This window comes from Sceloporus occidentalis, unplaced genomic scaffold, assembly GCF_023333645.1.
Source record: "Sceloporus occidentalis isolate IW3139 unplaced genomic scaffold, rSceOcc1.0.p SCAF_10, whole genome shotgun sequence".
NCBI lineage: Eukaryota > Metazoa > Chordata > Lepidosauria > Squamata > Phrynosomatidae > Sceloporus > Sceloporus occidentalis.
Window position 1 is genome coordinate 35,641,272 of NW_028316990.1, and position 24,455 is coordinate 35,665,726.

General features: G+C 41.3%; 1 protein-coding gene across 4 annotated transcripts in view; it reads right to left on the reverse strand.

The window, feature by feature from the left end:
• SDK1 (sidekick cell adhesion molecule 1) overlaps positions 1 to 24,455 on the reverse strand; it is a 445,458-nt gene that overhangs the window by 203,995 nt on the left and 217,008 nt on the right. For all 4 annotated transcript variants that reach the window (XM_089477071.1, XM_089477072.1, XM_089477069.1 and 1 more), the window contains exons 6-7: positions 4,399 to 4,510; positions 3,196 to 3,386 (exon numbers count right to left, since the gene is read on the reverse strand). In XM_089477071.1, coding sequence (XP_089333197.1) covers positions 3,196 to 3,386; positions 4,399 to 4,510 — 303 coding nt within the window. The remainder of the gene's footprint in view (positions 1 to 3,195; positions 3,387 to 4,398; positions 4,511 to 24,455) is intronic.

A 24,455-nucleotide genomic window follows, 5' to 3' on the forward strand; every position in this document is an offset into this window, starting at 1 on the left:
AAATTGATCTAATAGATACAACATTGAAAAATAGAACGTCACAAGGAAGTGCATCCAGGCTACCAGTCAAAGTTGCAATGTGACTTTAAAGGTCCCTTTCCGATGTTTGTTTGCTTGTTTTTATCTGAGTTATACTTAAGTACCGGCTGCGCCATCCGAAACTGTGGCTTGAAATACGGCAGAAGGCAAGATCTGACAGCCCAGCAGCAAAATTAAATTAGTCACAATAAAATTGCGGGGATAAAGAAAGGCTTAAATCAAAATCATAAATAATTGAAATAGGCTCTTGCTCTTTTAAAGGAAAAGGAGCTGAGAGATAATAATTTGAAGAAATAAAACAAAGCAAAATGAGAGGCAGAGAGAGAGAGAGAGACCGACGAAGATTAAAGCTCAACTTTTCCATGTATATTTTTAAATAAATAAAAAAAGACAACGATGAAAGATGTAACACAACTTTGCAGAGGAATGAAGAAGAATTACATCTTGACTTGCATGAAATGTTTCCGATCCTCTGAATATAGAGAATATATTCTCCATTTTCAGAGTGTGATAGAAATGTCAACTCTCAACTTTAAAAGATTGTAGGTATACTGTTAAGAAGTGGCGATAGTAAAATAGGTTGTGGTTGTGGCATATAGTGGGTTTGGTCAGAGGATGCAGAGATGTCTTGTGCAACTTGGGAACTGTCTATGCTTCACTCCTCTCTCCCACTTCTTTTTTTCTTTCCTAAGGATTGAAAATAATTCTAGTCGGCTTTCAAAGAGACAGAAGATTATAAAATCATAAAAGCAGGTGGTGAAAGAACAGGTTGCTCACAAATAACTGTGGTTCTTCACGTGGTCATCTGCAAACTCATAAAGGTGGTTTCTGATCCTGGCCACAACTATGATCAAAATGACCTATGGACCTTTTGGAAGAGCCTCATCCACATCTTCCATCATGCATGCTTAAGCATGTCCTATCATCTTCAGTTTAGGTCTGCAGTCCCAGCATTGCAAGTGCAAATAGGGCGACAGGGAAGAAGGTTCAGAGGTGAAAGTCAAAGGACCACAGTTACAGGCCAGCAATGTGTTCTTTGTCTTGGTCTCTAGCAGCTAGCTTAGCAGAGGTGGAGTCCATGTCAAGCCAGAACAGAAGAAAGAACTGCATGACACAAGGAAACATATGCCTGAACATGTTTGTTGAGGTGTAATGAAGGATACGCATGGAGGACTATGAGCATGTGGCTGGTCTGCTAGGTCAAGTATGAGAACTCTGAAATGGCCCTCAATGTGAGAAATTGCTTTGTTTATTTTAGGACTGTTCTTAAACCACCTTTAAAAGTTTTTAGAATGTATTTAAATGTGTTTTTTAAAAAATTTAAAGTATCTTTGTAATGTTTTATTTGATTTTATTTGTTCATAACCTTGGGAGCCCTGAAGGGCTAGGAGGTGATCTAGGGATATCTTAAATGAGGTGCCTCTATGCAGTGTGCAATGGAGAACACAGGTCCATATGGATGCAAACAGGGACGTAGCAAGGATTTTAGGAAGGGGGGGTCCAGACTAAGTGCCACCATTATAATGGGGCTTGGGTGTGGCGGCGCAGCAGCAGCACACACCATTCATTTTTCTAATGGAAGGGGAGGTCCAGACCCCAAGCCCCCCCCCCCCCCATGTCTACGTCCCTGATGCAAAGTAAACCAGCCCCTGAAAAACTGTCCCTGCTACATGTTGGTTTAAAACATATCAACCTTGGGATTAACTCAACAGCCATACTAGGATAAGCAACAAAAATAAACCCAGATTCCGACAGCCATTTGCATTGATTACAGAACCAGGTAGGAAATGGGGGGAAATGTTGACTTTGAGGGCAATCTCTCGTTTCATTAATTAGTAATTTTATGCAGAAAGTCCAGCTAAAGCCAATCCAATTAAGCTGTCTCCTTATGTTAGAAACTTAATTGATAACTTCACTGATTTTAATTAGTTAGTTCCTATCGCTGGCAGTTTCTAAGCAGTTGCAATGGAGGGGGGAGCCTGGGCTAGCATTAAAAGTCTCAGCTCTAGAGGTTTTGTTCATGGCTCTCTGCAGGCTTTGAAACTGTGCATTTGAGGCACAGTGACTTATGAAGACGAAACAGAAATCATGGCCAGGAGTTTACAACAACAAATGTTTAAAAAGACAGTTTGAATAGAAGGTCGGTGTGTTACTCTACAGGGGAGACTATGGAGGCGAACTGTCATGGCACAAGGCAAGAGAGCAGCATCTCCTTTCAGCTCTGACTCATTATGGTTTCATTGTGGGACTTCTGCATTGTACACAAACAGAAACAGAAATAGCAGGTCCAACTTAAAACTAGCTGGTTGACAAGTTCAGGGCATTCATTAGACGGAGGAAAGAGCCTGTTTTTGCCTGAGTGTACAGGGAGGGACAGTCCTCTCTTCCTCTTGAATTAACAGAAGGCAAATTACTTTTGTACTTTGAAGGCAGTTTGCAGCAATTGAAGTAAGCTGAGGACCAAGGGGGAAAATTGAAGGAGAAGAGAGAAACAAGGACACTTTTAATGCAGCTGAAAAATTGGGATGAAAGAGATTTAATCCAGATTGTCCTTGCCAAATCCAGGCAGTTGGAGGGTAAGTATCAATGTCTATAGTTCCTGCATAAAAATACAAGTGTCCAATGACACCTGTGAGACCAACTGATTTATTTTAGCATGAGCTTTCATGGATTTCACTGAGTTTTTATTTTCCCCTCTAACCTCACTGTTTACAATCTTTGCCACCAATGTGCATGCATGTGCATGCTTGCAAATCACAACTAAAAGGTTACCTCTTTAGAAACTGTCACATGTAGGAGGAAATGTGCAAACACTTTTCAAAAATCTTCCCTGTGAATAAGGTGGCAGTGAGTATTGGATCGATACAGCTAGAAACCGTGACTGATTAGCATTTTACCAAGTATGTGCCTTCCAGTTTGACGATCACGGTTTCAAAATCTGTGCAACATCAATGTGAGTGGGAAGAATATCCTTGATGAATTTATATTCATAAAGAAGAACAGCGGAATTAATTTAGAAGATAACCCTACTTCACCTCCTTTGTTCCATTCGCAGCAGAGAAGTTCAACTGTAAGGTCAGTGAAATATGAAAATAACCACTTCTATTTCCGATTGTACTTTGGTTCAAGGCTCATGTTAGGAAAAAGCGGAATTACCCAGGATAGACAGAAAAGCTTTTGCTCTCTCTGGCTCAACAGGGCTGTCTCTCAAGAGTGCCTCACAGACGTACATTCCAATGTCAGCCGAGGTTGGGTTGGCAATCGCAAGACGTCTCCCGAAACTGCTAACTCCACTGGTTATTTTGACTCCGTTCCTCTTCCAGGCTACGCTTAATTTCTCAGTGGGCCTGCGAGGGTAAAAGTCATGCCAATTATTCCTGTGAATTATGTTATCTGCAGTAATAACACAGACTGAACATATGACTCACCTAACTCTTCCAGGACTGCAGGCGCACTGAGCACTGGACACTTAGAAATAAATCCTGACACAACCCCAAAGTCTTTATGCGGACAGATGCATCAGAGGAATGGGAAAAGGACGACTACAGTGGTGCTGAAAAAGCACCGCTAATTGTAATAGCGATGGAACTGATAAATGCTAATTATTGGGTCTGCCTAAGCAAAGGATACTAAAAATAAACACAACTTGAAGGAAAGCTGTAGGGGAGGTAGTTTCACCATAACTCAATCTGAGAGACTGCACTAACTATGTCTCTGCTTTCACAGGGAAGAAACAATCAATTGGCTCCAGGAAGGTTTCAGATCGTTCGCTTTCTCCCACAATGCTCCCTGACACTATACTGATAACCAAAACCTCAAATGAGCATTAAGGAAAGCATTTTGGTTCTCAATAGTCATTTAACATTCCTGCGGTACTCCAAGAGCTTCCCAATGTTTGCACAGGGGTCGAGAAGACATAAATGTAAACTAAAGTGGCATAAGAAAACATGTCATTGTTATTATTATACTATTATCATTATGGTCACAAACCATGCCCGAGACAGCTTTGGGTTTCTGATTTTTCCACCATTCTGTATAAATCATACTGACAATTATTGTTTTCGAACCTACTTTCCCAAGCCAAGAAGGAACCTGCATCATAGTATCCACGAAGAAAAAACCAAACAAGCGAACAAAAATTCAGCTGCATGACAGGTCTTATTTTCATTATAACTCAGTTTGGCAACAGCACTAATTATTAAGAAAATCATGCTTCTTTCACTGGCAACTAGTAGCAAAATTCACCTAAGTACATCCATATTTCTCACATTTGGATAAAAAAAAAGTGACCTGTGCATTCACTTGTGTGTATCATCAGCTTGAATTAAGCAGAACGCCTGTGTTTTGACATTGCCTTACCTGCCATTGGCCACACATTCCAGGATGGCTTCATTACTTCCAGCTGCCACACTTGTGTTACGTGGAGGAATTATAATAACCGGAGCCACTGTGGTGGATGAAGTGTCAGCACCTACAAACAAGAAAGTAAGCCTACCATAAATATTTTTCAGGCCTGGCTTTGCAGTTACAAGTGCACCAACAACACAACAGAGTGGGGAGGAATGGAGGGATAAGAACACATTGGCTGAATTAATGTATACATGGTCACAACGTTGATCTGCTACAGCTCAGAATTTGGCATGGCACAGGACTACAATCCGTTATCAGTTAGCACAAGTACTCTACTGTCCAACCCCACCATGTTTGAACAGTTTGGGAGAAAAATAAACCATGAAGACAATTTTCACAGCAACAGAAAGAAATGGGGAGGGGAGTCACAGTTTGCACCCATTACATAGAACACTCTGGAGCTCATCCAAACTCTGGGGATCACAGGCTAAGAACCTCTCAAGTTAAAGCACTAAGCAAGTGCAGATACATCTTAGCTTAACTGCAGATCAGCAACCTGCTGCAATTGACTGCAATTGCTGCAACCAACAGAACTCAGCATATCTTGCCAACTTGTCAATAATGTCCAGCTGACTAGCCATCAGCCAATGAGAACCAGACTGTGGTCTCTCTGCAGCTATTACTGGTGGGAAAATAATGGTCTTTGGGATATAGAAGTAAAGCCTGCTTCCTCCAGTAAGAGAAGTTCTTTCCCTACAGCAACTGGGAAACAGAGGCCCAGAACAGATGGGCAGGAAAAAGCTCTCTCCTGCTGTTTCCCAAAGCGGGTCCAAACCCCGCTACCCGCACAGCCCACTCCCAAGGCAGGACGAATGCTCATGGCCCAACCGCATGGCATGTTGTCAAGCCAAGCCACTGGATTTTTTTTTGTTGCCTCCCCCACCACGCATGCACACCATTGCACAAACACACTGTTGGCAATCCCCAAGTACCTCCCACATCCACCCAGATGCCATCTCAGCAGATGGCTGCCCCTTTGATCGGCTGCATGTGTGATGCTCCACCTGTACAGGACATTAGTGCATTGGTGTGTGAGTGATACATTGGTAAAGCACACTCATGGAGGATCCCTCTACCTGCCCCCTTCACCCCATGCCCCCGTTGGACTGTCTAGTTTGTGTATATTGTAATTACAACCATTGGAATTGTTAAAGTTTCTTGTTTTGCTGCAGCCCTGCACTTGCATTAGGGCATTTATAGCAGGGGTAAAGATGTGCATCTTCCACAGTAAGCCAGACTTTCGCAGGTTCTGTTTGCAATAGCTTTTAGTCCCGGAGCATGGCTTCAGTCCAGTTTCTGTCCACTTTAGGCAGTATGTGCCATCTAAATGCCCCTCCTTCAAAGCAATTGGAAACCGCTTTATTTTGCCCATCACCTCCTTGCCAGTAGCCTATTGAGGCCTGCAGCAGTGGCCGGCTTTGGGACTCTAGTGTCTGGTCACTGCGGTCCTGAACCGATTGGGGGCTGACCAGGGCTGGAGTGGCCTCTCCAAGTTGCCAGTCTGTTTCAGCCCATAGTCTAATGCTCAAACCACTACACCCATTTTTAAACCTTTTCAAAATAATATTGCTTTTCTTGTTTAACTTCCATAAACTAATATTTTTAGCTTATGTCTTTTTAAAATTACCATAAGCCACCTGGAATCCCATCTCTGGAGAAAGGTGGGAAATAAATCCAATAAATAAATTCAAGGATTGAAGAAATAACCCACTCATGCCTTGGAATTGGGGAGAGGGGAGATCTTTAGCATCGGGATGTGACATCTGCACAGAAGTGACCCTCTCTGTATCAGGAAGAACTCCGTCAACCACCAAAACATAAACGTTGTTCTTCCAGCTTTGCAGTAGATTATCTTCCTCTCATTAGGGAATAGCTCTCCAGTCCAGTCATTTTCTGTTGCTTTCATGATACCATGCAAACGCCTTTTATTTCAGCACTTGAAGCTCCATATCACTCGAAGCAAAGAGATCATAAGGGTTGCTCCCCAGAAAAATGCAAGAGGGCCCATTCCCTGAGAACAAATGAACCGAGCTCAAAGAGGGTTTTCCCCCCTCACTACCAAGCACTTTTATTTTTATCAAACATTTGCTGACTTATATTTTTTAAGATCTTTTCATGTTTTTGTTTAATCTTACTACTTCCATGCAGTTTCAAAAGAGGCTGCCAGTGCTTGAGTGCGTTCTTTAAAAAGATTTTTATGCACCAGGGAACAAATGCAAAATTAACAAAGCAGCGTATCACAGCAACTTCAATCCTCTTTCCTTATCAGTAAAGTAAATAACCCAAATCTGCTTCTCTTTTGTGAGTCTACAAACTGTAAATAATTTAGCTTATGCAACTCTCGACACATATTGGGGGAAATAAGTGGCAAGGGGGAAAAATGCTGCCTTTTCAGGCTTGTTTCATTCATCTATAGATATCTATATATAGCTATCAATGCATGCATTTCATAAGTGAATTAAAACACCAATATGTTATTGCCTTGCTTCAAGCTTTTCATCTGGAGGAGAAAAAAACACCAGAATTGTTTTCCCTACAAGAAAAGAGTATAATAAAAGACTGCTAAAAATAAAGATTGCAATAAAAGAGTTACAGGGGGGAAAGAGAATTAAACCACATCTAAACCAATGAAAACCCAAACTGGCTCATCAAACACTATACATTAAGGCATCTTAGCATTATAAAATCTGCCATTATGAGTCGATGCAATTTACAGCTGGCAACTGGAAGACTTCAAATCCTTCAATTCTTAGCACACACACAAAAAATCCATCATGAAATAGCAAAGGGTTGGAAAGAACATTCATGGCATATTTAGTTCGGTTAGACATTCTGCAAAAAACGTTTTAAAGTGTGATCTATGGGCGAGGCAAACAGAAAATGAGCACAAACTATCACAAATAGCACAGTGCTGGCATTTTACTGAAGTTTCAGTTTTGCAGCTGAAGCGCAGAGCAACATATAAAGACCAGAATGCTTGCTGTGGTGCAACTGGTGAGATTTTTTAAAGACATTCTTTGAATTGGTCCAGACTACCCATAAACTAAACTTCTTTCCAAGCCATCCACCATTTAAAATATCCATTTGCACCCAGGAGGAACTGAGGTGCAAGAAACACAAACCAGACTCCTGCACCATACGGCCACAAGCCCTGGCCCTTGGGCAAGTAATGGTGCAACTCTTTAGAAGTAAGCCTAAGACTACCAGCAGGTCACAAATGAATTACAAATCTGTTGAAATGCTTTTCATCCCATAGAGGAACCATGTTTTATGATGATGCTCGCCACGTTTGTCTCTAGGACCACACCTAACATTGGTGAAAGGAGGAAGAGCAAAAGCTAGCAATCTGAGTTAATAGCAGTTTTTGTAATCTGACTCACTCCTACAAACCCATCAGATTAAAAACAAACAAAACTCTTTCCATTTCCCAAGAGCAACTGAGGATGAATAGTAACGTGTAAATTACACATTCAGTGAAAAGAAACAGGTCACTGGACACAATCACAAAACGGCTACAGAAAAATACACGTTGTTGTTGTTATCTTTCTTGAAGTTATTTCTGACTTGTGGTGAAGTCATGGGGCTTTCTTGGCAGGATTTGTTCAGAGGAAGTTTGCCATTGCCTTCTGCTTTGACTGAGAGAGTGTGACTTGCTTATAGTCACCCAGTTGGTATCCATGACCAACTGAGGATTCAAACCCTAGTCCAACACTCAAACCAATGAACCATGCTTGCTCTCTTCAGTGACTGCAGTGTAATCCCAGATACATGAATCATCATCATCACCATTCTCATCTTTATTACAGTCATAGGGCATAAAAGGGCAATACAGATTAAAAGAAGGCAAAAATCACAGGTTAAAATATCCTTTCAGATTACACAGTTTCAGTACAGCAAGACAAGATTAGTCCTAGCCTACTGCGGAAATCATTGCCTGGCAAATTTTAACTGCAGCTGTACAGAATCTGGCAACATTACATGTTGTACCAGGGTTAATGTCCGAAAGCAGCAAAGACGTGCAAAACTGACTGGTGTGTCCCTGGTATTTATGTAACAGAGGTGAAATAAGGCTGAGATGGATGTCCCTGTAGCATGAGCGCTGGAGTAATACATGCTCTGTTGTTTCTATTTGGCCAGAGTCACAGGGGCATAGTCTGTCCAAGAAGGGTGTCTTCTTATATTGGCCTACAAGGACAGCTGAAGGGAAGGCATGACTCTGGTGCCAAAACAATTCCCAGAATTCCAGAGCACTGAGCCATGGCAGTTACACCGGTGTCAAACTGGATTGTTTCTGCAATGCAGATGAAGCCTCTGGTGCCTGGGCCCTAACATTAGAAAGTTTTTTCTTGGTTTTAAGCAAGTGGAATGATTAAAATGAAGAGTAAAATACGGAGATGTGTTAATTTGCAGTAATGCTCACCTGTACCTGCCATGTCACGAACACTGTTTTCCAGTTCTGCAACTGTTTCAAAAGGAACCAAAGAACAAATGAGGACCTTGTGCTGACCTTTAGCAACCCATTCTGGAAGAGAGTCCCTTTGCAATAAATAGATAAAACATAAGAACTAGGGTGGTTTGACTGTGTCTGAAAAGAGGCAGATATAGGCTGGGCTTCATTTGCTGCTTATTACTAATTGCAAAAGGAACAATGGTGAGCAGCATTCATGCTTATTTCATTTTTATTCACACCGTGTCCCAGAAGAAGCCTATTAGCAAAATTAGTCATTTCATAATGGTTTCCGAACATGTGAGGTTAAGATGATGCTGATCAAGACCTAATATGTTTCCTTTGAATCCTGATATAACACTACAATAACACGGGCTTTTTATCTAATGGAGGACTAATGTGCTTAGGCCACTAAATGGCGTATAATATGTTGCATTGTTCAATTATATTAAACTCATCAAAATGCTTCGTGATTGGCCTGTAGGACATCAATTGAGGAAATAGTGATTAGCGGACATGGAACTAATGTGGAACAGTTCACATTTCTGGAAAAAGCCTTATAATGAGGCAATGTAGTAGCAGGTATTTTGGGGGGTGGGAAGGTGAGGGGAGAAAGACAATTTGCACAAACAGCTGCTGGTCATAGTTTTATCAATGATAGACTCGAGACCTAACTATGTCCGCATCGGCTTAAATGGGTCACGAAAGATAAATAGTTGATTGATGGGTTTTTAAAAAAAGAACTTGAGAAAATGCTCATTAAATTAATGAATTTTTGGTTCTTCTGTGCAGAAAAAAACTATACAGACCTGTTCTGCAACTATGTCTTGGTATGCAAAATTACTGCCAGACACAGTAAAGTGAACCTATCATGGGGTCTCCTTGCCAAGATTTGTTCAGAAAGCGTTTGCCTTCACTTTCCTCAGAGGCTGAGAGAATGTCACTTGTCTAAGCTTACCCAGTGGGTTTCCATGCCTGAGCGGGGCTTCGAAATTTGATCTCCAAAGTCATAGTTTACAGCTTAAATCACTGTACAGTCAGCGGTCAAGATTCACAGATTCTTTATCCATAGATTCAACCATCCATGTCTTGAAAATATTAAAACATATATGTGAATTCCAAAAAGCAAACCTTGGTTTTGCCATTTTATAGAAGGGACACTGTTTGACTATGCCACTGTATTTAATGGGATTTCAGCATCCACAGATGTTGTTACCCACAAGTGGTCCTGGAACCAAACCCCAATGGATACCAAGGGCCCTCCGTACCAAACTGGCTATCCTGGTGCAATCAGAAAATGGCTGAAATTGTTCATTCTTGGGCATAGGAACAAAACAAAGGAAGACTGGCATCTCTCCTGGCCAGGCTCTCCCACTGTATGTGAAGTCTGCCACCTTGACTGAGCTCCTGCCCCATTTAAAACCTTTGCTGCTAAAGCAGCCGGTGAGTCTGCTTTGTGTGTCTGTCTCCAATCTGAGCTGTCCCTGGTCCTTCTTTGAAGCCTCTCTCTTGCTGGAGCCTCCTGCCTGGCCCTGAACCACCACTGGCTCTGATCCTGATACGGAAGAGAACATCTGAGGTCCAGGTGCTAAGCCAGTGAAGCTTTTTCTGTGGCTTTCGTCTCTTTGTTCTTGCTAAAGCTTCACCAGCCTGCTCAACTGCACATGAAATGAGTCAAAGTCTGGCAGACCTGACCGACAAGGTTGTGCATGTGTGTGTGTGTTCCTTCAGCCACATCCTATGACACAGTTTGGGAATCTCTAGTCATGAGAGGATTTCCCAGCAGCTTTTGTGGCTTCCCACGTGGTTTTAAAACTATCTCGCCATTTCATTTTTCCAAAGAGCCTCATTCTCTAATGAAATGGAATAATGCTGATTGTTTCTCCCACACCAGCCAGCCAGGGTTACTCTACCTTGACTAGCTAAGTGAGGTGTGAAAATGCAGCAAATGAGGTGTTTCCATCACTGCAGTTGTGTTGCGGACTGAGAGTCTAACTCCATCGCACAACTGTAAAAGGATCCAAGAGGTCTGATAGAGGAAACATGAGTTAGTATAGGACACCACAAAACATGGGAGACTCCCTTGGGGAGGGGGTGTGCATGGCTCAGCAGCAAGAATGATATAGTAGTGGAGTCAGACCAATCTGAATGAAATTGAGTTAAGCAAGACTTCCAAATGGCAATCCAAAAGGGAAACCCAAAATCTTAGTCTTCAAATGGAGCAATGTCTGAAGTTATCACGCAATACAAACCAGGAAGATGAGCCAGGAATGTTGCATCCATCAGATAGATCTGTCATGACCAAGATCCTTTAGAGATGTACCAGAATTTATGGTCTGTTGTCAGCACAAAGCTGTTCCCTGTTTAATAAATGTTTCATTCTTAAATGCTCCAACCTCCATAGCCCTTCCTTTGTTCCACTATGTTCGGTGCTTTTAGCTCCACGTCTTTCTGTTCTTTCCTGTGAAATGCAGCCTATAGGTCCTGCTATTCATTGGTGGTCACTCCTTCAAGTACTAGCCAAGGCTGACTGTGCATAGCTTCCAAAAACAGATGGGATTTGGTGCCTTTAAGGTATATTTAGGCCAAAGTTTGAACTACCTATATTTAAATGAATCAAAACGCAGCTTTGCAACATTTCCCCTCTTTTGGCAAAGCAATGGTCTCTACCATGGCCCTTGTTTTTTAAAAAACATGTTCGCATCTACTTCAAGGCCGTTTTGGAACAAATCCTATGCACCGTGGTGTTGTGGAAATTAAGGCAACACATTATTATATAGCTTCCCAGTTGCAGCTCAGTGCTCAGCTCAAAAGCAGGCAGGCTTTTTGTTCTCTACTCTGAACTTGCCTTCTGACAACTCTTTGTGCTCAAAGAGCAATTTGGGAGTTCAGACTCTGTCACTGACCTGACCTTCCCCCAATGCGCAGCGAGGGGCTCTTTTGGGCAAAGAAATGGAGCATCCAACACATCAGAGCTTTTATCTTGATTTTTTTATATATAGCTGTGAGACATTTTATCCAAAGAACACTCAGGTAGCTTTTCATATACATTTTTTCAATGGTTTTCATATAAAATCTGGCTGGCAGGAATGCGTAATCTTATCCAAGGGAGTGAGAACTGTAACTGGGCAATGATATAAATTGGCTCCAGATGCGGATGAGCTACAACTCCCATTGCACTCTCTTATCTTTTGTCAGTCTGGCTGAGACCAATGGGACCTGGAATCCAAATGCATCTGGAAGGCCACTGCTTTCTTAACCCTAAAATAGTCCTTCGAAGTTGCTCAGCTGAGCTGCAGGCATTATATCCAGCCCTTGACAGCCACCAGGAGGAGCCAGTTAGTTTAAATCCATTTGCCCAGCCAGCAAAGCGAAAATAACATTTGCTTCTTTTAATGACGGAAATTTCAACACGACAGCCTGTATTTCAGAATGAATTCCAAAAAAGCTGATCAGTGGAACTGATGCTGAGGAGGGCTGTACATTTTTATGACATACTAAAGCAAGAGAAACATCCTTGTCAACGTGCGCAAAGATAGTATTCTCTCAGGAGGAAGGAGTGGGCCGGTTTTGCGAGACGATGCAGAAAAATTATTTAAAAGCAGCCTCTCTGTACATGGAAGTCGGGAGGCAAAGATCAAGGGCTTAGATTTTTCGGTGCATGAGACAGAACGGTCTCTCCTGAATCCGTTTGCATGTCTGATAGACACTTCAAAATCCCACACAAGTAGCAATACATTTCAGATATGTTTTCATTATTGAAATGCAGCATGACACATTTATATAAAACACCAGGATGTTTCACACACCTTGGTTGGACTCCAAAGGACGCAAGGTGACCGGATGTCGTCACAGCAAAGGAGGACAAGGCACCAAAAAATGCAGGACGTCCGAGAAAAATGTAGGGCATTCCAAAATAAAAGCTGAAAACACTCATATAAATATAAATCCATGCTTCTTAGTGATGCTCAAGAGCAGAATATGGCACTGCCTTTTATTGACTGGAAGGATATCCCCCTTATTTGGTTAGCCCTTTGCCAAGATTTATTATGAGGGTGGGACCATTTTAGGGATAAAGTCTTTCATTACAACATTACATTTTTAAAAAAAATCATCATATTATCTGCTGGACTTTGTCACATTTGAATGGAAAAAATGCTACTGTAATATCAAGACAAACTGTTGGGGCTGTTTATTTATCCCCCCCCCCCTCCAAATCCTATTTCTAGCAGGCCTCCATTTTGCAATAGATGGGAAATAACTAAGAACACACATTTTCATTTGCCTGTTACTTGACCTAAGGAAAATGAGGTGCGAGGAAGGAAAGCAAATCTTGGAGAATGAACTTGGAAAGAGATATTTTAAGGGTGAGGAGACACTTTGGGATACAAATGCATGTGAAATTGCATCAGCTTCAATGATAGCCTAACTACAGCAAACACGTGTGGCAAAAACAGCTGCTAGTTGATCTCTTTACTCAGGTGAAAAACATTTTCTCTGTCTAACCATAAGTCAGTGCGCCTCTCCTGCAATAGCCATCTGTAGAACAGCTGTGCTGGAGTATCTGCCTGCAACGCTAGTGTAATATTTTGTAGCATGATGGCCAAGCTGTTAGTAACCTTGCTCTAAAAGCCCACGTATAAAAATGGCATCAGTTTTTAGGTGACTATATAAGGATGCCAAAAAGCTGATTTCTCTCTTCTCAATATGTTGATTATGGTTCCATCGAAAGGTCCTTTCGATGGCCCTTATGGTCTCTTCCAACTCTATGATTCTATGATAATATCACAATAAAATGAACAGAGAGCAGGAAGAATAAAGTAATTGTTGGTAATAGCCGTAATCATTGGAAAGGTTACCTTTGGACTACAGCTCCCACAATCCCCCTGCCATTTGCCATGCAGCTAGGAGCTTCAGGACGTTGTAGCCCCAAATGTAACTTTTTCAAGCTCTTCTTCATGACGAAAAGCTCTTTTGTGCATTTGTTTGTGGCAATCCTTAGGATCGGAGTGTGGCTTTGGCACAGCTTCTGGCCTCTTAAGACGCATGCATCATTTAAACAGCACGTCTCCAAAGTGACACAAAGCAGCTTTATTTTGGTATGTCTGTTTGGGCCCTATGTTAGGCTTTGGAGAGCTTTCATAAATCAGATCAGATAGGCTTGGTTAGAGGGAGCAGTGGCAGAATGGACTCTGTAGAAGAGAGGTTCTAGTACCACATTCCACACTGACATAAAGGGTACAAAGAGCCATGGGAAAGGTATTCTGGAGACATCTTAGCCCTTAAATTGAATTACCTTGCAAGGATAATAGAGGAGTGGTACAGCAGCACCGAAGTGAAGAAATTACAATCCTTTCTCCTATATAAAGATCTTCCCCTCCTGAATTAACTTGCATTAATGCAGTCTCCTTTCAGCCACAGAATGAAAAACCAAAGAATCATGATATATTTCACATGCAAATCTACACGAACAGCCCAAGACTGGCAAATGTCATCTGGCAGTAATCAAAGGATATTAGCTGGAGCAATGAAATCCACAGGGAATTGTACAAATCTAAAGGACTGCTTTCAAAGTCTAGAGTATTTCTATACTGTCATTTAATATTTATTTCTACATATATGAACATCCAGGCCATGAGAGGAGATCAAATCTCAGTGCAGAATCCTTTGCTGGTCTACTCATTTGTACCATGTTCAGTGGAGCCCAGCTTTCAATGAAGGAGTGAGTTTAGAACTGGATCTTTAGTTCTCTAAAGAAGGCCCAGACTTGATTTTACTTCAGGGCTATAGAAAACTAGCAGATTTGCAGGCACTGTGTCGATGTAGCTTTGTATTTATTTCACATCTCATTGTGGTATCTAGGAAATGTTAGAGTATGGTCCTCACTAAAGAAGCCTGTGATGACGGTGGGACTGAGAGAAAGCATTCCCCCAGAGATCTTAAAACTGGGGCTTGCTTGTATAGGGAAATCTTTTAGATAGATTGGACCCAAGCTGCATATAGTTTTCAAGATCACAACTAGGATTTTGAAAACCAGATTGGAAGGAGTGAAACTACTGGGGAGTTACATGTATCCCGTAACCGGTTCTGGTCAGCAGCCTGGCTGCAGCATTTTAAACCTACTGCAGTTTGTGAAGAGTTTCCAAAGGCATGTGCGTTACAATAATCCAAACAAGATGTAATGAGATATACGTTACCATAGCCAGATCTGACATCTCAAAGAGCAGACACAATTGGCACATTAGTTTTAGCTGTACACAAGCCAATGCACTGCTGGCCATTACCAAACCCTGAGTCCAGGAGTATTCCCAAGCTGCAAACTGGAGATTTCAGAAGGAACATAAAGCCATACAGCACAGGCTGAATATTCATCCCCTGATCTACCTTATGATTAACTGTCTTGTCTGGATGCAAAGCAACCTCAAAATTTGGATCTGAGTAACATGAGAGCAAATGACTGGCTTGTACTGTTCCCAAAATTAATCTCAAACAGTTAAAGAAAATAAGATCATGTTGAGGCACTTAAAAAACCAGCATAAGAAGTTAGATTAGGATGAACATAAACATTTTGGAACGATTAGGGGATAGGGCCCCTGATTTCCTGGGCAAAATTAACTACTTGACAGTAAGAGTGGTTCTGCAATGGAGCCAATTGCTTAGAGAGATGGTGCTCTTCTTCCCTGGATGTCTTCAAAAAGGGCCTGGACTGCTGGAGATGCTTTAGCTGGAGATTTTGCAATGAGAAGGGAGCTAAACTCAGTGACCTATAAGTCCCCTTCCAGATGTATGATTCTGTGATTGGTTAAGTGCTCAAAGGAGCACCTTTTTGGTTGCTGAGAATGTGTTTTAAAGTGTGATGTTGTTATGGCCGTTTGTGATGTATAAAGTGCTTAATATCGTGCTACATGTTGTATGCATTGAAAAACAAACCTGTCCCTATAAAGGGCAGATACATTAACAAAACAAAACCCCAAGGATCCAGATAATCCAAAAGGGGCTATTGGCGACTTAGTTGTTTCTCAACCAAAACTATCTCTAGAAACCGTACTTATACCTTCGAAGAGGTAATTATTTGCATTTAGTAGTTTTTATACTTGAAAAAATGTTCAAATGGTGCATGTCACACCAACACACACACACACACACAAACACACACACACACCACAATGTTATTTTTGGGATTATAAAAGGGAGCTACTAGAGAACAATGGCTGGGAAACCAGACTGGATGAAAGTGGTTTTCTGTTGGCTTCCAAAACCATTGCTCACTCCAAGAAGCACGCAACAGGCAGCGCTGCATTTTAAGAACAAGGTCAACTATTGTTGGCTTCTAGGTATACAGTTATATGGGAAATATATTTCCAGATCCAGATTGCTACCTTGGCTCTCAAAGCTCTGACGTTTTCTGAGACTTTTCTCATAAGAGGAGCTGAAGCGAAAAGCAAGGAGCTGTCCCACTGCCTCTTCCCAACCACAAAAAGAAACACGTATATAGAATGGTTTGTTGCAATAATACATTTAGAAAGAGATTATTGAGGACCGAGGTCTATTGGTTAGCATTCTCCACCCACCGGACCAAAATGCAATTTCCCCTCGACTTCCACAAAAATACATATTTAACCAAAATGAAATCATTCAGGCCAAAGAGAACTAGAAACAAATAGAATGCATTCAATTGCAAATGTGGAATAGTATACAACTTAAGTGCAGGACTGTGTCACAACTGGAGCACGTAAATCTTTATCCACCGTAAAAGAAATGATGGAAAGCAAGACACAAACAAAAACAAGCGCAGACGTTCTTCCAAGCCAAAAAAATAAGTTCTCTTTTTACAGCCTTTGTGATTATCAATCATACGGATATTTTATATTATAAGATTGCCTCAAAACTCAACAGGAAGAAAAAGATGCTTTGGCTAACGAAGGAAAGCGGAGTTTGTGTTGGGAACACAAAGACTGTTCTCCCAACAACAGATAATGGTTTAGCTAAACAAAGTATGATCGTTTATTCATTCAAAAACAGTTCCACAGATGGATAAGCATTTAATTTTCTAAGATTATTATTATTATTATTATTATTATTATTATTATTAAGCATATCCCCTTGTGATAACTGGAATAAATTTTTTCCATTTACCTATCTATGTACTGTTCATATAGCCATGCTCCAAACATGCCTTTTAAAAGGAAAGCTAGGAGGAAATTATTACTCAGGGCCTTTTTTGTTGTTGTAAGTGATTTTTGTAGTGCAGGCAACACCTGAATTGTTAAGAATAAATTGTTAGGTGCCTCTTCATTGCCGAGTACTACTACTCACATTGAGGAAAGATTTGTTGTCTAACATTTGCAGATAAGACATGGTCCAGGAGCAGAGTCTGCCTGAGATCTTGTACTGACTCTCTGGTTTCTATTAAAAAGGGGTCATGGGGAGGGAAAGACAGAGACCACCTGCGCAGGAGCAAAATCGGAGTATGAAGCTACAAGGAGCTTTTGACAAGATGTGTTTTCTGGCTCCGATCCCAATGGTTTGTAAGAGAAGGGCAAACAAATGGGAGACTACCATCTACCACTCTTAGAAATAAGCCAGTAAATCATCATTGGCTGCAGTCCAACATCCCCTTGGCGTAAGCGTAAATATCCGCATGCACAGAAATGCTACACCAGCACTATGTATCTGTCATGCAGAACAGCAACAATGGCAAACACACAGCTCAATAACCGGCTGCAGTTTTGCAATGCACAATGCGCAAACTACAATGCCCCACTGCAACGTGTAACAGGCGATGCACAATTGTAAAGTGAAGTCACAATGTGCAATGCAGAACAGCAAGGCAGCAGCAAAATAGGAGTATGTGGCTGCAATGTGCAACTTTGTTATATGCTCAACTCTGCTCCTGCCACAATCAACTGAATGTATGCATTGTGGTATAGCAAATAATTTGCTCTGCCTGCATAGTGCAACTTACTCATGTGTATGTTAATAACAGGGTGCCTGCCAGTGTGTGCTGTTTAAAGACACAACTAATTGTGATACCTCTAAAGTTTGGGCACTAATGAATTTTCTTTCATTTTGAGATATATCTAAGTTGCCTGCTACTTGTACAACTTGTACAACCATGGTCCTCCTGGTGTAACCTCAAATCCTGGTTGAAGGTAAACTTCTGCCTGGTCTAATGAAAGACAGGTGCTTTGAGTTTCATAACAACAAAAATGCAGTGCAAAATGGTCATAATTACTGCATTTAGAGCCAAGTTTTACATTCGGCAAAAGCTCCCGGGAAATACTTTATTGCACTGTTACACTCCAGACTTCAGGTGAAATTGCAGTCCCATCCCTCATTAAGAAAACCCTCTCTGCCTGCAGAATGAAAGCCAAGCAGAAGGAGCGGTTTTAACCTTTTCTTCTCCCTGATGTACTAGTTTTCTACGACGAGGTTGTTTGCAGTTGCTCAAAGATGGAAAACGTGAAGAAAGTATCTTGAACATGACACAAAGTGTAGACCTTGATACAACTCCATGAGTCAGGATTCGTTTTAGTGCAGCTTAAATTAACAGGGTTAAGAAATGTTTGGGTTTCTGAAGTGAAACAAAGAGCAACACCCAGAGTATTGCTATTATAGGAGAAACAAGCCTTGTATCATCTTTAGTAAATCACACAGTAGTCATATGAGGTGTTGTCTCTTAGTCTGTTCAAAACCCACAGATCAGATCTACCTTAAAATATATCCTTCTACTCTGAGCCACTTTGTGTCGACATGAAGAGCTAAGGTAAATTTGCACATCGGACAGAAGCATGATATGAGGAATTGGAAGGAAAAAAAGTTACTCCACTTTGCATCCTAACAGATAATGATGAGGTAATCTAACAAGTATTTGGCTCTTCCATCTCTTATCATGTGGACACATATTTCCATGGTCATTCTTTGCTGAGAACGAAACTCACATTTTGGTCGTACGAACGAGTCCTGAGTGGCTGCAAGGATTAACCAGAGAAAATAGAAAAGCAATGTGCCGGGTTTTCCTGAGTATCCCAGCTGTCATAAATAGAAATACATCCTCTCTCTTACAGTACAAAAAACACAGTGCTCAGCGAATATAGGACAGAGTTTGATATCACCCCAAGTAACCTGCCAGAAACCAACTTTGGCTGCAGCTCTAAGATTTATAATTGTCAATGCAGCCTAATCTTGATTTGATACAGATTTATTTCTAAAGCAAAATACTTTGGGTATAACTTAAGGAAAAGCGCATAAACATATATTAAAAGCTGAGGGTTTGTTTTGTTTTTTAAAGGAGGTAAGGAAACAGAAAAGGCATCCGTTTCAGTCATATATATATACAGTGGTACCCCGGGTTACAAAATTAATTCGTTCCGCCGCCGCTTTCGTAACCCGGAAACTTTCGCTAGCCGAAAAGCCCATAGGCGCTAATAGCGAAAGCCGCGATTTCGTGCGAAATCGCGCCGAAAAGCACCAAAAATTTTCTTCGTAACCCGGAATAACCTTCGTAACCCGGAAGTATTTAATTGAATGGATTTTTTTCGTAACCCGGAAATTTCGTAAGGCGGCGCATTCGTATCCCGGGGTACCACTATATATATATATGCAAAAATCAAACCCGTTGCATTTTTAAAAAGTACTTATAGACCTCAACAAAGCCTAACAGGCTGGAAGGAACATGAACCACTTTCATACCTATAAAAATGCCTTTCAGATTCAGATTAAAATTGTGACAGGCAGCTTGAAATGTTACAGGGGCCTGTAATGAGAAGTAGAAAGCTAACCAGATTTTACTGATTGAAAGCAGGGTTCACTCTGAAGGATATCTGTCAGCCTGCGGCGCTGAAATTGTATGCATTCAGCTATTTCAACTGGAGATTTTATTCCTTTTTAAAACTGTCATTAGCTCTACAAACACGGAGCCTCCCAAGTGAACTGTGAGAAGGAGCACAGGTGAAGAACAGGGAAAGGAACTGAAAAAATGGTTCATCCTGCTACCGATTGTAGTGTTTGAAAAGTGTTGCTATTGCTATTTTATTTTTGCGAATCATTATAGTGTAGATACATTCATTCAGTGTGTTGCTTACTGGTTTTGCATTATTTTTCTTACCATTTTTTAAATGAACCTCCTTAATAGTTGATGGGGAAGTGGCATGCAATTTGAAACAGTCCTATCAAAAGGCCCTTTATAAAAATAATTACAAGACGTTAGCCATTACACCAAATGAAGCATCTCAATGGTTGGCCTGCTGTTATTGACACATGCATACTTACACTTCTCTTTTGCCTGTATGTGTCATTTCTTGTGGAGGTTGTTTCTTCTCTCTATCCCTCTTTTCACAGCATGCAAAGCCATCCTAGACTTAATGTACAGCCTCTGAACCCTCCCTCCAATGGATATCCGATGCCCCATGGAAAACAGGTGGCATCAGAGAAGCATCTGAGTGCATAGAGGAAATAGAGAAGTGTTTCCTCTAGGAACTTCTAGGTTCTCCAGCACAGCTCTATGGTCAACCTCTGGCAGAGTTGCGCCAAAGAACTTAGCGATTCCTAGAGAGAACATATTAATCAAATTGAAATTAATCACATGAAATGGTGGATCTCAGCGTTCGTGTATCATTTCATGTCTAGCTGTGGAAACATAGCCAGACATATCTGTAATCTTGCTCACTCCCCACAAAGCATGGGATGGCTGTGCAGGAGGGATTCAGAGTCAGTGCAGGAGAATGTGCCATGTAAGACCGCCTGAGGGTCAACTGGTCCAACAAGTCCATGGGGTCGCAACCAAAGAGGAGCAAGACTAGGTGGGAAACAAGAAGCTGATGATCCATCCGATCAGGCTGTTTTCCAACTACCAAGAAGCATCTGATAGACTTTGCTCATACAGTAGAGCTGTTAACCTCACCCCTGTATTACAACCAGGCTATGCCAAGTACAGAAGGCAAGGCGAGCAGCCATTTAACTCCGGTATTTCACCAGAAATCAATGTACTTCTTTCAAAATGACCAAAGCAAATGAAGAACAAAGAAGTAATCGCCAAAAGGCAAGACAGACCATGTCAAACACAGAAATTGAAATCTGGGAGGAGAATCAAACTCTGACATGTTCCTGGGACATGGCTGCTGCAGCGGACAAAAATGAGGGAAGAAAGTGGGAAGAAAGCTGGTCGCTCAGAGGGCAGGCAGGGCTACAGTCAAAAAACGTATGTAATAGTCTAGAAGTTTCTAAAGATGTCTTGTGCAGATGCAGGATAACCCCATTTGTGTGATTCATAGAGACCACGAAGAAGAACCATCCCTTCTCTATATAGTACATATTATAAGGAATGGTTGTTTTCTGGTTTATTTACTGAGGGTTTCTATTTTCTACATGCAGCACGTGTTTTACAGAGCCATCGCACTCTGCTCATGTGTTTCATCTCTTGTTCAAAACAGAGATCTAGTTTACCAAAACATTTGTCAGGTCTTGCAGAGGGATACAAATCACAATTGGCTCATTAGGACTCATAAGAAGATTTCAGGGGGGGGGGGGGACATATGAGCAGTTGAAGCTTGGCTCTTGCCTCTGAAAATCTGAAGGGTTACACCTCCCCTTAAGTTCAGCTATTTTTCTATCATGTATTAAAAGATACAGAGAATGACAAGGATTCTGTCCTCACTTCAGAGCGTGAAGCCTGGTAACAGACATTGCCAGCATCATCAAATAAAGCAACTTTAAAAAACATGGAAAGAAGTTTCTTTTCAAACAACTTGTGTTTCCCTGCCCTTTTATAATAAGGTCTATCTGTAGGAATGTGAAACATGTAAAATAGAGCCAAGTAGTAACGTTAAACATTTAAGCAGCTAATCTAATTATGCATGGAGTTCTTATTCCATCTCTTAAAGAGAGAGAGGAGGCTGAAAATTCATTACCAGAGGAGAATGTGAGATGTCACATCAGCTGCAGCTAGCAAAGATATAAGTTCTAGCCATACAAAACCAGTCATGTTAGGTTACTACAGTCAGCCCTCCACATCCACAGACTCTTTATCCATGGATTCAACCATCCACGGCTTGAAAATATTATATATATATATAGGTGTGGGATGGTCTCCTGGCGCCTAGTTTTGGTCCGTGGGGAAGCTGCAGCCTCTAGACCGCGGGACTTCCCCGCGGACCAAAAAGAACCCGTGAAAAGTGGGCTCTTCTTGTGACGCCATTATGGTGCAAAGTGCCAATGGTGCACTCATGATGCCGTAATGGCGCCACAATGTGCAGACGCTATGCATCCGGCACGTCGTAATGGCGGTGCCTGTCTGTACAGGGTGCCGCCATTTTGATGCCCTCATCACGTGCGAGGGGCGTCTAGAAGTGTCGCCCCTCGCACATGACGAAGGTGTCCTTTCCCATCCATCTGGACCAGGCCCATATACGTATATTCTAAAAAGCAAACTTTGATTTTGCCATTTTATATAAGGGACGCCATTTGACTATGCCATTCTATTTAATGGGATACCATTCACAGATTCTGGTATTCATGGGGTGACCTGGAACCAAACTTCAGCAGATACCAAGGGGTCACTTATATAAGCCTATAGGTAGCATTGACAACAGTAAACATCTTTGAGAAATATGTGCAAACATCAAATCTGACTTCAGTTACTATTTAATTAAAAGGGTTTGGTAGCAGGGGTAAGTTCTAGTGGCCTCACCTCCATGCTACCATGCCAACTTCTCCCATGAAGATCTGGCAGATGTGGATTGCAACACTTATGGCTAGCAAGCTGAAGTGGACAGGAATGGGCCATTTGCAGCCAGAAAATAAGACAGTCTTTTACTCGGGAAATGAAAATCTAAGAAGCAATGGGGTTTCTTATCAGTACATGTTTCAAGAAGGTGTAGATGCTTCCAATTGTACTGGAATTCACCATGTCCAATTTCTTCAACTCTGAAATATCTAGCTGCTCACTGGGGAGCTAGGCATTCCTCATTTGGATGTAGGATGGCCCACTACCTACATATTGTGTTGTCTAAGATTTCACAGAGGAAACCACAACTATAGTACCATTGTTCATGTACTCAGAGTCCACAATGTGTTGCTGAAGGCTCTGTTCAGTGCATGGCATGCTGTATTCGACTCCTCCTCAATAGCCTCCACTGGTTTAAAAGCTAAAACAGTGTAAATCCCTTGAATATTGTGCCATCACAGTTCAAAATGTAAACAGATTTGGGTATCTATAATCTCATCAATATACACCGATAAGAACGGGAAAATGTAACATTTTCGCACACCTCAATTACACGCTAAATGATCCCCTACAAATTAACAATATCAAAAAACAATGTTATGGATGAAGCAAGTATTAAGGATGAAATGAGTGAGTAACCAGCAACCAGAACACTGATTCTCTTTTTATCCAAGCCTATTGTTATTGTTAGTCTTGACTTAACATTTGCAAAAATATATGCTTGGTTAGCTTGCTTTCAAGGTTTGCTCCAAATACAGGCCTGGGCAATAAGATTGTCATACATAAACCACTGCTTAAGTGATAGTTGCATATGTTTAGTTCTAGGATATGGTGGGTTTTAAAAAATTTAAAATATGTCTTGGAAATGTAACATCATGTAAGGTCCTCGGCGTTGCCTGTAACAACTACCGGGATTTGTACCAGTGTCAAAAACAGCAGGTGCCATATGGAATCGCAAACAGCCAAGTGTATAAATTAAATATAATGATGACAGAAAAAGCAATAGACACAAACTCTTTCCTGGAAACCTGGGGAAAAAAGTAGGGATGCAGATTGCTATAAATACGAACCAAGAACTAAACATGGGCACATCACTCCATAAATCCATGCAAGATTTTGCACCTAAGAGTTGACCCTAAAGCAATGGTATCAGACAGATGAAGCACTTCACTAACAACAATCAAACTTCTATAGGCTTCTCCAATAGAATAGAAGATGCAAAGCTGGCAACAGGGCTGCAGAGATAAAATATTAGGACTGTTGAAATGCAGCATTATGATTTTCCCAGAAAACTTTTAGGCTGAGCTCTGAAGGCCGGTTGTTTCTCAGAGCCATGAGCACATGGACTGAGTATCCAATTCATAAAAGCAGACACACTCGACATAATCAGCTGCAAAGGTATAACAGCAGCATCAGCAAATTGTTTTGCGGCGGCATCAGCAAAAGGATAATTCGGCACTTAATGAAACATTAACTAATCCATGAAAGCTAAACAGGCTCTCACCCTGGATCCACAACTACTGACCACATTATTTACAATATGATCAGTGTTCAACAGACTTAATTTGGGGGGGGGGGGGAGCTCCAAAGAGGGAGAATATCTGCCTCATTGACCTAAAAAAACATGTTTGATTCCATCTGGCACCCATAACCTGTTACAAAGTGGAATCGGAGGGGACATCTACGATCTCACTCAAACTCTGAGAGGGAGAAAAGGGAGAGGTGTAAATTATGAACAGCCCTGTTTTCCTCTATCTGTTTCTCAATTATCTCTGTATCTTAGAATAGTTTACCGAGATGAGAAATGAATCCAGGGTTAGGCATGTTCAACAAGCA